Raw genomic sequence first — 15,532 nt, 5'->3', positions numbered from 1 at the left:
ATAGAAGAGCGGCGTTAGAGAGACTTAGTAAGGAGAGTTTTGTTGCTCATAAAAATCTTACCTGACTCAAACATGATTAATGATTGTCTTGGTTGAGGATACCCGTTAAAAAATGCATACATGACATCCTTGATTGACCCCACCAACCAGCATGGTTCTCAGCACCAACCTAAACTATACACACTATAAATATTACTTTCAAATCTGTCTTTGCTTACAAGAGCCACATCTACCTTCTTCTTCTTATTTATTCTTCTCTCTCAGTGTCACTCTTCAGGGGAGGAAATTAAAATGGCTCTATCTAGGAAGCAATTTTCTTATGCAAAGATGGATAAGGAGGATCCTATAGAGTTAATTCATCGCAGAGCACAGTTCTTGATCCACAAACTATTGGAGAAAGCAGATTCTCGCAGAAAACCATCATGCCTCAGAATCAGAATTTCTAAGTTGAAGGTGAAGATTGGGAACAGATTAAGGAGGCTCAGGAAGAGAATATTGTCTGGTGTCTCTGTAGCTAGAGTTGGGATTCAAGGACATGTTGTGAGTCAAATGAAAACAGTGAAGCGAATGTTTGGTAGAGGAAGACAAAGCATTATAAGCCTTCCTCCTCTCATGATCAAATGATATGTGTATGAATATGATTAGTATGTGTGTAATGTAAGCAAAATTACTAGGAAACTTATGTTTTGTGCCATACAATGTTAAATGTGGAATGTTTTTCTCCTTTAATTTTTCCATCATATATATGTTTTCTCCACAGTTTTCTTTCGCCAAGAAATTTGGTAAGAGTGAGATTATATGAGTTCTGCATATGCCTCAATATCAATGGAGTTTTTTTTTTCTTTTCATTTTCTCCCTCTATTTCTATCTTTGATCAAGATCTTATGTATTCAAAAGTGTTTTATTTTTTTATCCCACTAATTATGAAATCTACTGTATCAATTAGAAATCACTTATGTAAGTTTATAACCATCTGACTCGTGTATTTTTTAACTAGCACAGTAAAATTTTAACACGGTCATAATTTGAGGGAGGGTATGCAGATTTTCTGGTAAAGTTTGAGGCGAGACAAATCAACCCTTAAGTATAGTTCGGGTCCTTTTGAGGGGAATGTGCCAGCTTCTTCTTCTTTTGTTAGCGGATGCTATGGAGATCTCTTTTCAAAGATTATAGACTTGGTATATGTTTTACTTTTTTCTAGTTTGCTTCTTGTTTTTTCCTTTATTGATATGATCTTCTATAAAAATAACACACTAATTAAGTAAAGGAGTTGAAGTGTTAAAATGCTGTACATGATAATGAGGGTAACATAAAGTCTAAAACATAAATTTAATGAGTAACAATCATGAAAAAGACAAATTATGAGGGGCGGTGCAGTTGTTGAGTTTCTGGTATATGCTACTATTTGATGATGACACATTATATATATTTTGCAAACATCATACTCAATCATCAAAAGTATCATTTGCTACTCCACTTATGGATATATTTCTCATTGATACTTGTATATATTCAGGGAACATGGATTTTCAATACCTGTAAACAGAACCCGGTAAACATGGCAAGTTAGGAACTTTGGATTCTTTCTTTCAAGATCTATATAATGTTGACTTATTTATTTCTCTGAAAAAAAGAATGGAAGCTTGGTGTGAAAGTGAGTGCAGGCATGAGGCATTAATGACAACAATTATTGGTCAAATGGTGAAGAACACACTCTCACTTCCAGTTCCAGTACATTGCCGTAGTGAGCCAGCTCTGGACACTCGCTCATGATCCATTAATTAATTAGGTATCTGCAAGCAATTGTCCCCCGTCTCATCTGTCTTGCTAATTAAACCCCAGCCTGGCTAGCTTGCTAGTAAAGTAGATCTTCCCCCATTTTTATATTCCTCTGTTAAGAATATCACTTGAGAATATGCTGGTAATTTCACTAGTGACTCTGATTAAGGACAAAATTTTCATCATTCCTTAATCAGTATTAAATATTTCACTATTTAAGTAGTGTTAAGTGGATATATTTTAAATTTAAAAAATGAATAACAAGCCATAATGGGTTCCACAGTTGACAACACAATATGAGTACGTAAAAAGAGCTTTCGAGTTCAATCCTACCAAATACACCTGAGGGGATGAAGAACATTAACTATGACAAAATTACGAATTCATTATAATCGACATCTGAAGATCGAAGGTGACACGATATCTATAGGAGGACACTAGATTTTTTTTCTTAATTATTAGTTTTTTTTTTCAAAATTAATTGTGATTTCTCTTAAAAATCAATTAAAGAAGTATTCCCTGCACTGATGTCTTGAGGGTCTGCTTGCAAAATTTTCACCTAACTTAGCATTCAGCAGTAGTACCCCTTTGGATTCTTCAAACACCTTGATTTACTTTGAAATAAAGCACCTTAGTTTTTCCTTGGATTATTCCTGAGCCTGATGAGTACTTTAATAAATTGACTGGTTTGAATAAAAATAGAGAATTAAGCAGACCGGCGGGGTTCATGCATAGCACACATTCAAACAGTGTGTTTGAAAAGCACAACTCTTTCTTTAATCAAACAGGTAGCTAGCATGCTTTCACGTTTGAATCGGACCAAAGTCATCAAGTGTGGGGGCATCTAGCTAGTTTTCACAACTCCCACTTCTCATGAGTCATGACCCTCATTTCAATTTGTCATGCCATTGACTAATCACACTGTTATATGGAATACTTGCTTCTTCTTACTACTTATAACTTTTTTTTCTAGCGGTATCATTCAGACATGCGTCTTTGTAGCGGTTTTTACTATTCACAATATTTTGTGAAGGTCAAAAAATCGGCCCTAAATGCTGTATTAAAGAATGGTATATAAGCGAATCATATTCAAATCAAAAAGCAAAATGCTAAAGTTGCAAAGGAAGTGCAAGAACTTATGTCGCTACACATGATTAATGTCCATTCAAATTTTTTTAATTGATCATCCATGATTTCCAGCAGAACAACATTTATTGGTTGGCTATCCGTGCAAATTGTGCAAAAACTTTCTCGCGGCATATAGCATTGTTCTAACAAAAAAACTAACATTAAACAATGATCACAAAATTAACGAAATCCTTTATTCTATATCACTCACTCCAATTCAAAATTATTAAGGTATGTTTTCAACGAATTTCGATCCTCTCAATCCATCCAACATGTCTCCATCCGATATTTGAGTCATTAATATTTAACAATCTAAAAGAACTTGAGAGCCAGGAGCTCAGTTCCTGAAGTAAAGCTTGGACTATACTATGAGCTTTTTCAGATTGTCAAAATACCAATTCAACAGTTCAAATTTGGATGCAGAGATATTGGAAAAAAAATTGGATGAAAGAAGAACAAAGCTGGTTTTGAACAATTGGATTGATTCAAACTTTGGGACACAGAAAGGATGATATACTCCACTAGGTCCTGCACACCATGTATATCAGCTCTGGGCCTATAGTTCCTTCTTGTCTTCCCATGTGTCTAATCGTTTTTTGGCTGCATTCACCTACATTTATTGAATTGCATGCATTATAGATGTTGACTTAATTTTGATCATTATTTAGATAAATATTTTTATAATAATATCATTCAACCATTAGTTTCACGAAAACAAGTTGACACAATTGACTGATTGAGTCAGTTGGGATAGATTGAAGTTCATCTACTAGAAAATGCACTAAATAAACTTCAATATAGGCACTCTTTGATTTACATCCAAACTAGCTCATAATAGATAAACTCACCTCTTTATCCCAATCAGTGCGGAATGTGATCCATAATAAAATGATGGTCTGCAGCAATGTTCCCCCAATCATGCCTGACCATATTCCCTATAAGTTACATATTATCAAATCAAAGTTTTAATTTTGACCAAAATATAAAATAAAATCAGTTTTGATCAATTAAAAAAATTAAAAGTCAAAGTTTTCTTTTGCTGGTATTGAAATTTATCTCCTATGAACAGTTATATGATTGACCAGGCCCAGTAACTCAATATGATACCTGCACGCCAAAGTCGAATTTGAAGCCCAAAACACAGCCCACTGGAATTCCAATCACATAATAGCAGCCCACGTTTATATATGCCACAAGGGATTGCCATCCACATCCAACAGCCACTCCTACAAAACGGTAATTCATTCATTCTTACTAAATGCTGCAAGATCATGAGTCTAATATTTTTGTAACATATCATGTAAACATGTTGAATGGTAGGTATGTAAAGACAAAATGAATCTAAAAAAATAGGGTTGAATATGTTTTTAGTTAGTGTAAAATAGGGTTAAATTAGATTTGATTCCTCTAAGAAACTTTCATACATTTTGTCTCTAACATTTATGGAGTTAGTGAAATTAGTCTCTCAGTTATTTTGTAACCATTTATACCGCTAAACCGCCACAAAAAGTAAGACATGGACTTAAAACTGTTAATTTTTATTCTGAGTTGAATTCACATTTGTTTTATGTGGACTAAAACATATATATTTAACTTTAAACAATATTATGGTGAATTGTGTTTTAAAGACCTTACCAGATAGTACCGGTTGGACCCCTTGGAGAATGATAGTGACCGCCAAGTAAGGACACAGCTCTGATACCTTTCTGGCAACGGTTTCACCTTCAGTGAATGCGTAGCTCACAACGTGACGAAGTGCAAGAACCACCACTGCTTCTATCACCGCAATTATGAACGAAAGCGTGTTCACAACAATAACTGAAAATGCAGCAGCTTTGGGATTCCCTGCCCCCAACTCGTTGCTCACCCTCACACTGCATACATGTTCACATTCAGATTAGTATATATAATATATACATGTTACATACTTTCATTATATCAATTTTGATTATATAATTACTAGAGACTAACCTTGCAGCTGCATTAAATCCAATTGCAAATTGGAGCAACAGCCCTGCTATTGTCATGCTACACCCACAAGTCATATATAACCATCAGAAAGTAAATGTATATATGCCTTTGTATTAATGCTATATATTGGGCTAGCTTAACTCCATGCAGTCAAAATAGATTGTGTTAAGATATAATGTCAAATGTAACCGGTGAATAGGTTGAAGCGCTGACAATGCATAGACTTATGTATCATGTATTGAAATTCAACTTTTATTCTATTTGAATAGAGACTATAATATTATGTCAGTGCACCAATTATCCCAAAAACTTGTTAAGTCCTTACGTATATGTCTAATACGGTGTTGTTTGGCAGCTAGCAACCTAGCTAGTACTTCATTATTCAATATTCATGCAATATTTTTAAAAATAAGATGGCACAATGTGTTGGTGGGACAAAGATGGGCACACAAAACAGGACAAATGATTTCTCTGTTGCACTTCATACGTTTTTTTTATAAGCCTTGCACTTTATACGTGACATTGATACAATTAATGTGGTAATTATGAAGTGAGAGGAAGAAACAAAATACTCGCAGCAAGGCAAAAACCTCTGCAAAAATAATCAAAATATAGTTTAATATTGTAGCAACAATGTGTCAATTATAATATTAATAATAATTTAATTTTCTAAACTAGTTATTCATGAAAGTCACCTGACTTCACCCCAATGAACTAATACAGTTATTTAATTTATGAAAAATAATGTAATTTTTACTCACTTATCTTAAATTATATTAGTTCATCTAGTTATGATAGGGTGAAATCAGTGTAATAGGAGCAGTTGGTATAGTTAGGACATCTTGTTTTCATATCTCAACTTTAAAGGCCTTGAACCTACACTGTCCTAGTTAGCAGCACTTGCATTTATGGTCTATTAATTCAGATGAAAAAGGAAATAATAACTCACTCATGAGAAAGTGAAAGACAGTACTACTGCTACTACTATAGTGGTATAACATTACTTACCAAACAGCGACAGCATCAAGAGCAAGCTCAGGATTCTTCAGCAACCCAGTAATAAGCACCAGGATCTGAAAATACCAAGTTTCCAAGCACAGCATCACCGCCGACCCAATCGACAGCCTGAAAAAACTCCTAAGCCCAGTGAACGCTCTAAAACTGAACCCACTCCATGTGTGTCTACACTTCCGTGAAGTAACAATATAAACAAACTGCGCCACCACTATGATCCACCACGAAAAGCTCAACACCAACGATGTCCCAAGAAGCCCGAACTTCAACTTGTACACAACCACCCAATTCAGCAGTATCAGCAGCGCGAGCGTCGCGGCAGAGATGTAAGTGCTCGGTGCCACGATGCTCTGCGCCTGCAGAAACTTCTGAATTGGGAAGTTAAAAGCGTAAGCATAGATCTGCGGGATCAAACCGTACACGAAGATCGCACCGGCAGATGCCACGTCGTCTGATTCACCAAGCACTAGCAAAATTTGTTTGCAGAAAACGTAGACCACGGTTAATGGAATTCCAGTTATTGTCAAAACGATGAATGCTCTTTGCATATAAATTCCTAGCATATCGTATTTGTGAGCACCGTATGCTTGTCCGCATAATGTTTCCACCGCGCTTCCCATTCCCAACTGTGATTGATCAAAATATTTCATAATTAAGTTTTATATATAGATATGAATCACTAGAAGATAGATGTCATCTATCGCAATCAGGGTCGCGACGAGACGGCACACAAAAAAAACTAATTCATATCACATGAGAAAATCCAAATGATGGTCTACAAGTAAGATATTAAGTTCTAGACCCGTGAGAAAGTACTAGCACCCCACAACACCCGTGCTATATGTGTTTGTGTATATGACTGTATGTTATGTTGTGTGTATGATGTTTACTACCATTAGGCCATAAGCGAAGAGTTGGATTCCATCATTGCCAAGGTTAGCAGCAGCGAGGGCGAGGTTGCCGAGGTGGCCGGCGAAGGCGCGAGTAGCGGTGGACATGAAGTTGTTGATCAAGTAGACGAGGATGGCTGGTCCGGCGAGGGGGAAGAGGAGGTTGAGTTCGATCCATGTGGCGGAGAGGTGGCGCTTCAGCCAGGGTAGTTCTGTGTCGGATAGTACCTGTTCCAGACGAGTATCCACTATGTGTGCTCCGGATGAGAACCGTGGCACTGGCGGGTGATCATGAACTTCCTGAGTTGAGTTTAAGATGGGTTGGTGGAGTTCATCTTGGGACAAGGACTCCATTATGAGTGGTGCAGTGCAGTGCAGCTAGAGGAATTGCTGCTTGATTTGTTGATGGAATAAGGGTGAGTTAATATATAAAGGAATGTAGAGTTAACCCTTGAGTTAGAAGTTTGAACTTAAAAGTATGGTTCAGTGATGACAGGCTATTTTACATATGTAGTGTAGTTTTATGAGTTATTTATGGATAGTGCAACTTTTTGGTTTTTAACCAATTAAGTTTGGGGTTGTCTAAATGACTCATGATAAAGTTTGGGTTAAATAACCCATCATTCAATCACATTGGAGATAAATGAGTTGGAAATGAATTAATAAATAAAATATATAAATTCCAACTCACTTATCTCCAATGTGATTGGATGGTGGGTTATTTAACCCAAACTTTATCATGGGACATTTAGACGATCCGTGTATTTACTTTAACAACTTTAGATAGATAAATTATTTTTTTAAAGAATCTCTAGATCTCTTCTTATTGACAACTCTTACTTTTTGTATTGTTTTATAGAAGTCTACACTTATCTTAATTTAATGCCACTTTTGTCTCTATAAATTAGTACCAGCAAATACGAAGGAGGAAAATTAATGCTAGTAAAGTACAAATGACTATGACTGGAGTACTGGACTCAACTTTTATTTACTGTTGTTTTGATTGATATTTGTGGGCCAAAGCGCATTTCGCTTTCGAAAACTGCCCTCTAGGCTTGCCTCTGATTTACATGCGAAAAATGCTTAATATTACATATTCACATGACTATATAATAATATATATATATATATGATTTAATTTTTTAAGCCTTTTATTTAATCAAAATATATTTTCTAGTGATATTTTTTTAATTAAAAAACGAAAATATTAACAATAATAATAAAATCACCTATAGGTTTGTTTGTAACTTTTTTAATCTTATAAAGAGTTTAGGTCTAATGGAACTTACAATTAAAAGAGTTACAAACCTACACACTTACTTAATTCTTTTTAAAGTGAAAGAGCCACTTTAAAGGGCAGGTTATGTTATCACAATTATTAATTGAAAAATTAATGATTGAGATTAAAAAAGTTTTAATACAAGTTAGAGTATATCATAATAAGTTAAAGGGTGTTTCTCCGGTACCCATTAAAATAGGAGGGTATGATACCCTTTAGTTGTTTTTTAGCATGCAAAAGATTATATGTTGAACTTAAAAAAGTTAATTTATTATGGTGAAGATATGATAAATTAAAGTTAATGGTTTGAAACTCCTTTACTTTTAGAGTATCTTCAAGGTTCAATTTTTAGTTCTTAGCACTATTCATGTGGGCATGTACTTTCACATGTGCTTAAGCAACTCTTTGCAAATTTTACTCCAACCATGAGTTTTTAGTTCTTAGCACTATTCATCTGGTCTCACAATACCATTATATTACTGATATTTTTTATTTTCGTATAATTTTGATTTAAATTTAAATGTTAATTCAATACTTAAACTAAATGAGTTGATGAATGAGAGAGAAAAAAATTAATTTTTTATGCTAAGAACTCAAAAAGTAAAACTTTTTATATAAGAACTGGTTCTTATTTTTAAGAACTAAAAACTCAACGTGAGCTCCCTCCAATGGTTAAGAACTAAGAACCTTGCATTGGATATGGTCTTAGAGAAACACTAGAGAGAAATTGCTAAGCTCAATGTTAATTTATTAATTAATGGTTTGTGATTACTTGTTTTGCATCATTCAAGTAAGTTAAAAGTATGTGATTTCTCTCACATTATGTGGGCCAAAATCTCAAAATTAGATGACAAGCTTATTTTAACGTAGTACATTTGGAAAAGGAATTGACAATAAAAAAACAAATCTCTCCAGTATCCATGGTCACTCCCTCCCTCTGACAAATGGGTCCTTTCTCCATTAATTCAATTTTACAGCTCGATCTTTGATATTCCAGCATAATAGTGGACCATGATATCTTCACCTTGTCTTTAGGTTTCTCCAATAAAACAAAAAGAACACTCATTTAAATATTGGTTTATGCTAAAGAGAATGTGAAAACCATGTTGTAGGTGAAGACCAATGTTTATCCTCCTAGAAGAAAGGATAGTAGAGCAGCTAGCCCAAACTAGCTTGAGTTTGTTGAATGTTAGAGCTTACTGTTAGAACATCATTTTTTATTTGTTTTGGATCGGTTTGACTGTTAGATACGAAGCTAGATTAATGCGGCCTATATCTGACCAGCCCAGTTTTATGTTTTGGTGCTGTTGACTGTTAGAAACTGTCGCTGGATCACTCCGGTCCAAAGCATGATTGTCTTATGTTATGACAAAATTTTAACAATCTTTATGCATCAACGATTATGATTATTTATAAAAAAAAATTAGTTATAAAATTTTCAGCTCACTTTAATAAACATCATTGGTCCATAAGAATTGGGTAACCACATTAAAAATAAATGAAAATAATAAACTACCAAAGAAGAAACGTGACAAAGTAAGAGTGGTAGTCTACTTATAACTTTTTATCCTGGTCGATGAGACACCCCATTTGTCTCTATTTATGTTCTGAAATAATCACTTAATTTCACAAAAAGAAAAACCATTTATGTATTTTTTGAACTGTTTATAAAAAGTAGAATTTGAAAAAAAAAATTATTGAATGAGTAATTACACCTCATGGATGATGATTGGATGAGTAATTACTCATGCATGAGCAATACTAGTAAGGTGTTGTCTAGTGATATGCAAGCTAGACCATGTAAAGGTGAGAGCCCAAGCTCCATCCGCACATTCATCGGGAGAGAGAGCTACCACTTCCCAAACCATGGAGGCATGTCAAACACACAAAATGATTGCATCAATAGTTACACTCGAGCTCATGATTCCAGTACCATTCGGTGTTGTCCTCTTTAAGTTCACTCAATCAACATCACATGCTCTTTCGTGTTAGGGTAATACTATGATTCTCGCGCTTGAAGACGGGCTAGGGGGGCAAGTTCTCCCTACAAATACCAGAGAGAGTCGAGAGACCTTATAGGCCAGACCCCTCAGCTAGAGAAATACTAACAGAGTCAACGAAGGGGGATTGCTGCTATAAATCATTGACCAACTAATTTGATGACCTGAATTTTTTAAAACTAAAATGGTAATGTGCTTTAAATTACAGTATCAAGAATTTGCTCTCAACTTTACCTGTGAAAGAAAATCCATTGAAGGAAACTTCTCTGAGAGAGAGATAGCACTAATCAAATATATATGCCTACAATACTTTAAAAGGATCATTACAAAACACCCACCAACTGCAATCCAATTTTACATCTCAACAATCTCGACAAGGTACTGTATAACCTATGGTTTCTAAATTTTCTATGTACAAATTTTTTATTACACGAGCACACAAGAATCATGAATCAATAAGATTAGAAACACATTGGACTTCACCTACAACTGGGTTTTCTCTTTCTCATAAATCCAGTCACAGTTGGATGAACATAATACTACCCTTCCAAACACCCTCCGTCTTGAAGGACTAGGCAAGCTGCATTTAGCGTGGAATCCTCATAATTACAGGAGTGTCATCAAGAGAAACAATAAAGTAACAAGCACGAAAAACAGCACGCCATGATTGTAGAGGCAGCCTGCAGCACATGAAAATATAGTTAGTAATATAGATGCTGAGATAATGAATTCTATGCAAAGATCTGGTTTTACTCTGAATCCAAATATTCTAGACTAAAAATAACTGTAGAAGGTCTCAGCCATGGAAATATGATTTGCCTCTAACCAAATAAAATTTATAAAATATAAATGCTTTCATTACGAATGCACGTTCCTGTAGATTCTTTTTTAACTCTACACGATCTTTGGTTAGGCGTAACTCAGTAATCAAGTTAGTTAACAGTATAAAGAGACAATTTTAAACATTCAGATGTTTATGACAAGCATGTGTTCCAGATTACACTGTATATAGTGTTTAAAAACTTCATAGATTACTGAATAAACAGCCATAATTTGAAAAGGTTCACTTACAAGTTTGACTAGATGCTGCTGCTGGAAGAGCAGGAATGTTGACAGCTGCAGTTCCAATAAGGTAGAATTGTCAAAAGTTTACAAAAGAAAGACAGCAATTCACATAAAAGAATGAATAAAAATAGAAGTTGTGAAACCAAAAAGAATTCAAAAAATATATGGATTTTTCTCTTTTCATCTTTCTCTGTTTATGAATAGCAACAAAAACAAGTAGCTAAATAAATAAAGAGCAGCCTGCCACTCAATTTTCATAAACTTTCAAATTTCAACAGGGTATATGTACATTTATTGCATGATGAAGCAGCCAGTTGAGACGTAGAAGGCCAGGTAGCTGGAATATTGTCATTCAGATCACAAAGGAAGCTAATCCCAGAATTCATGTCAAATGTAGCATCCGAAGGCAAGCTAGGTAATAGACAACCAGCCTCTGTTTAAGGAAGATAATGTAGCCAGTCAATGTCAGCAGAGAATTACATGCAAAAGCACAAAAAAAGAGGACCACAGTGTCTTCTTTCAAGCAGATAAAAAAAAATGTATGCATTTCAAAAGCCCCAAATTAGTCCCTAAAAAGAACAATGCAAGCACTAAAAAAGTAGTATTACATGATCCTCCTAGAGTGCAACCGAAAGACACATTAGTCCTATTGTCAAGTGGGATTTGTGACACTACTGGATCTGCACATGACAAATTAACTTGCTTATTTGGTACTCATTTGGCCCATATACTTTTTCCACGTATAATTTTAATATTGGAAAGAATTTGAAATAGTTTCCCTTGGTGGAAACGATGAGATCTCGGGTGTCAAGGAAAAGAAGTCCATCAAAGAGAAAGTCAGGGAGCATGAGTGCCCAATCTACGTGGGAAAGTAATAAGGGCCAAGTAAGTACTATGTAAAAAGTTAAGCCACATGTGCAAATCGGTTAAGTACTTAAGTGTGATGGAGCCTTAAAACCCACTTATTTTTCAAGACTAATTTGGGGGTTTGTTCTAATTTTTCTCAATTGAAAGCACTCATACTTAAACCCCCTTCCCCTTCACTCCTCTCCCCAATCCCTTCCCCCAAAAAAAAAACATGTGGTACTTGCAAATAATTATTATTGACACAACACACAATTGAAGAATTACCTTGATTCCCAACTGAAGCATCCACAATGTTGATTTCCCCACAAAGTTGAACAAGCGGGATGAAAAAAAAGAATTATTAACATCAGCCATCAGGTATAAATATTATGGGCATTAAGTGTTACTGTGTTGCATACTAACAGGAAAAGAGAAGCAGAACTAACCTTGGAGGGAAAAATCCTTAAGGCTTACATGACAAAGACTATAAACATCCTCAGTGATATTTGATTTTTTTAATTTCATTGCTAAAGTTTCTGCACAGTCTAAAGCTTGCAAGTTCGTAATGAAGCTTTGCTTCTGCAAGTGAGACACATAGCTTTCCATGGCATTACAGCAGGCTGTCTTGTTACTTATCCCATGTCCACAGCCCTTGGCAACTTGCTTAGTATCAGGGAGAACCAGTGGACAAACTGTGGCAGAAGAAAGAGAATAAAGTTGAAAAATGGACGATTAAGATAATTAGGAATAATCAATAATAAATGATTAAAAGTGCCGAATGCAACTAGCAAAAACCTACTAGAAAGCCAAATGATGAAGGAAATATGCCATTTACACAAACAAACCTTTGTTCACGTTGCAATTAGACAGTCCTCTTAGAACTTTCTTGGCATGAGAAGGATCAAGCTTACTAGCAACCCATCTGAGGACTATATTTCTACAATCATTGACCCGAATTGAATGCTCAGGTAGAACATGTGATGCATCCATCTCCAAAATATCAGAACCTTTTGATGCAATTGCTGTAGCTGCTTCTAATATAGCATTCTGACAAATTTGGTAGCAACATTCTTTTACAGGATCAATTTTCTCACAGGCAGTAAGGAGCTTGGAAGTATCAACTATGTCATTAAAATCATTCACATTTTTAACTGGGCAAGCTGCCTCGGTGAGATTTAAAGGATGAACCGAACATACGTGCTTCAGATCACCGGTGCCACCCTGGCCCATCAAAATCTGCTCCACATCTGAAAGGCAATGTTTAGCAACGGTGCTGTTTAAGGCAAGTGCATCCGTAAATTTACTGGATTGACCAATGAGAATTGTGAGAGTGGCTTCCAATTGGGGACAACATATTACATTAGCCAGAAATGGTGCAAAGCCTTCCCAGCAATCAACTGCTGTCACACTTAGCAAACTTTCTGCAGTAGTGAAGTTCAACGTGCAGAGACCTGCAAGTACATGCACAAAAAGTGAGTGGAGAGAGAGAGAGAGAGAGAGAGAGAGAGAGAGCTTCCAACTCAAACCTTTGAAAATAAAAGGTAACACAGAAATTATTTAGCAAAGAACCTGAAAGCTTTGGGATAGAGGTATTGGTGAATGGAGCCAGCGGTGAAGGTGCAAGAAGAGGAAGAAAGGGTTGCGGAGAACCAAGAGGTGAGAGTTTGGGGAACATGGAACCCCCATGATTATCCGGTAGTACAGGACCTTGAAGATGGCCAAATCTACTGTTATGGGATTCACGCGCCCCTGAGCCAAAACATGAAAAAGAGAGAATTTATATTCTGTGCTTTTGTGTGTCTCTCCCACTTGCTTACTCACTTAGAGTGAGTTAGCAAAGCAAGGAGTTACATATGAAAAATTGAATAAATTGCTTCAATCAGAAAACCATCCTTCTCAGATATTATGTGGTGTTATGGAGTAAAAACAATAGCCCCCGCAGTTTAAGCAGGTGGATATCAGAACATATCTTAGAATAACTTGAATTCATATCATTACCCTTAGTACTTAAAAGTTTTGTTGGGGATGGGTGGGTATCAAGCAACACAATACAATTACTGAATCTCCAAAAGCATGGACCCAGTGATCTCCATCATTTAGGCTTTGATCTGGAAGGTGAATTCAGCAGAGAAAGGGCTAAATCACAGAAACTCCCTACTTAACATTAACATGATCAATACTAAAAATACAACTAGCTTAATACTCCCAACTAGAAATGACAGCAAATCATGTTAATTGTCCAAATAACTTGTCAAAAATAGAAACAGCTACATTACAAGTTATACAGTGATCTCCAACATTCCAAGAATAATCACACCAGCAGTAAGAGCAACTAAGTTGAAACCAAAATTGAAGGATGATCTAAGCTTTTGCCCCCTTTTCTCTTCAATTATCTCTGAAAGTAAAATGAAAACAATTCCAAAACCCTAATTGTAGCACCAATCCACCTCATTGTGTAGCACAGACGAAATTAACAGTAGCAAAGACGAATGCAGAGAATAATAATAACAGAGAACTGGAATTAAATGAAATTAAACAGAAACAAGGGTTTGAGGCTGGTAAGCAATGAAGGACGGACTTACAGAGAGGGAGAAGGAGCAATTGGAAAAGAAAGAGACGAAGCAGAAGCAGAAGCAGGAGCGGGACGGTGTTGTTGTTGTTGGGCTTCATGCCCTCCTTCTTCTTCAACAGTCACAGGTTTCAAGGAGAGGATGAAAGAGTGAGCGGTAGCATAGGACTCAAGAATGAAGAAGAAGAAAGGAAGGTTGAAAAGGAGGATAATCATGTGGTGTGTGCCATCAATGAGGGTTGTAGTGTGGCTCAGGCTCAGTAGTAATGGCTAGCTGTACTCACACTCACACACACACACACACACAGAGAGAGTAGTAGACCCCACCATTCACAATGAATATGAATTGAATTCATTGTGCTCTGCTGCTGCTGCATCATTATTCGGAATGGGTGTGTCATTATGGATAGTACTAAACAAAAATTATATATAAACAAAACAAACATGTCTTATTTTAAAATTTTAATCAAAAGAAATACCAAATGTGCGAGCATAACTCTTGAGTTTGATCCTCATTGTGGAAGCGATGAAAAGCCTTTAATAATCCCTAATCATGAATAACTTCCATTCAAGTATTAACAAAAAAATTACGCTTAATGTGAATAAGGACTAAGGGTCCAATTCTTCACAAACCACAGTTTAGTTAGACTCCCACCTCATGGTAATGGTAATGGTAATGTTTTGAGTATTTGTTGGAAAGTATAAAAATATATATATTTTATCATTTTCAAATTGATACTTCAATGAAAAGTGCAAGATATGTGTTTGTCAATCTATTTTCATATTTTCCAACAAGTACTCAAATGAGCTTTTAGGTTTAGAGTACTTTAAAACAAGATTAGTACCAATGCAAATGAATATAAGCATTCATTTTGAAATAGAAATAAATTGTGAAGGAAACTCTCAAGATTGGAAAAAAAAACATTCTCACTTTAGGTTTAGTTTGGTTTAAACACACACTAAGCAATTTTAACCCATAGTTTGTGCTAGT

The 15,532-nt window shown here is 35.5% G+C and overlaps 3 protein-coding genes across 4 annotated transcripts; 1 reads left to right on the top strand and 2 right to left on the bottom strand.

Moving 5' to 3' along the window:
• Positions 1–201: 201 nt before the first annotated feature.
• On the top strand, positions 202–729 carry LOC130723517 (uncharacterized). Its single transcript, XM_057574595.1, has one exon. It carries the CDS (start codon positions 292–294, stop codon positions 622–624), a length of 333 nt encoding a protein of 110 aa, XP_057430578.1. The 5' UTR covers positions 202–291; the 3' UTR covers positions 625–729.
• A 2,186-nt stretch (positions 730–2,915) lies between these two features.
• LOC130726902 (protein DETOXIFICATION 40-like) lies at positions 2,916–7,221 on the bottom strand. Its single transcript, XM_057578226.1, has 7 exons — positions 6,786–7,221; positions 5,887–6,518; positions 4,879–4,935; positions 4,543–4,781; positions 4,015–4,133; positions 3,756–3,842; positions 2,916–3,517 (listed from the first exon to the last, which is right to left on the bottom strand). Exons 1-7 carry the CDS (start codon positions 7,134–7,136, stop codon positions 3,464–3,466), a joined length of 1,539 nt encoding a protein of 512 aa, XP_057434209.1. The 5' UTR covers positions 7,137–7,221; the 3' UTR covers positions 2,916–3,463.
• A 3,091-nt stretch (positions 7,222–10,312) lies between these two features.
• Positions 10,313–14,910, bottom strand: LOC130723014 (uncharacterized GPI-anchored protein At1g61900). Of its 2 annotated transcripts, XM_057573923.1 has the most exons (9): positions 14,555–14,910; positions 13,971–14,080; positions 13,542–13,721; positions 12,818–13,423; positions 12,419–12,664; positions 12,258–12,269; positions 11,416–11,559; positions 11,133–11,177; positions 10,313–10,741 (listed from the first exon to the last, which is right to left on the bottom strand). In XM_057573923.1, exons 3-9 carry the CDS (start codon positions 13,645–13,647, stop codon positions 10,668–10,670), a joined length of 1,233 nt encoding a protein of 410 aa, XP_057429906.1. In that variant the 5' UTR covers positions 13,648–13,721; positions 13,971–14,080; positions 14,555–14,910; the 3' UTR covers positions 10,313–10,667. The 2 variants fall into 2 exon arrangements, with proteins under 2 accessions (XP_057429906.1, XP_057429905.1); XM_057573922.1 differs by lacking the exon at positions 13,971–14,080 and having other exon boundaries at positions 14,555–14,909.
• Between the last annotated feature and the right edge of the window lie 622 nt (positions 14,911–15,532).

This window comes from Lotus japonicus, chromosome 6 (assembly GCF_012489685.1).
Source record: "Lotus japonicus ecotype B-129 chromosome 6, LjGifu_v1.2".
Taxonomy (NCBI): Eukaryota; Viridiplantae; Streptophyta; class Magnoliopsida; order Fabales; family Fabaceae; genus Lotus; species Lotus japonicus.
This window is presented reverse-complemented; position numbering and strand designations above follow the sequence as displayed.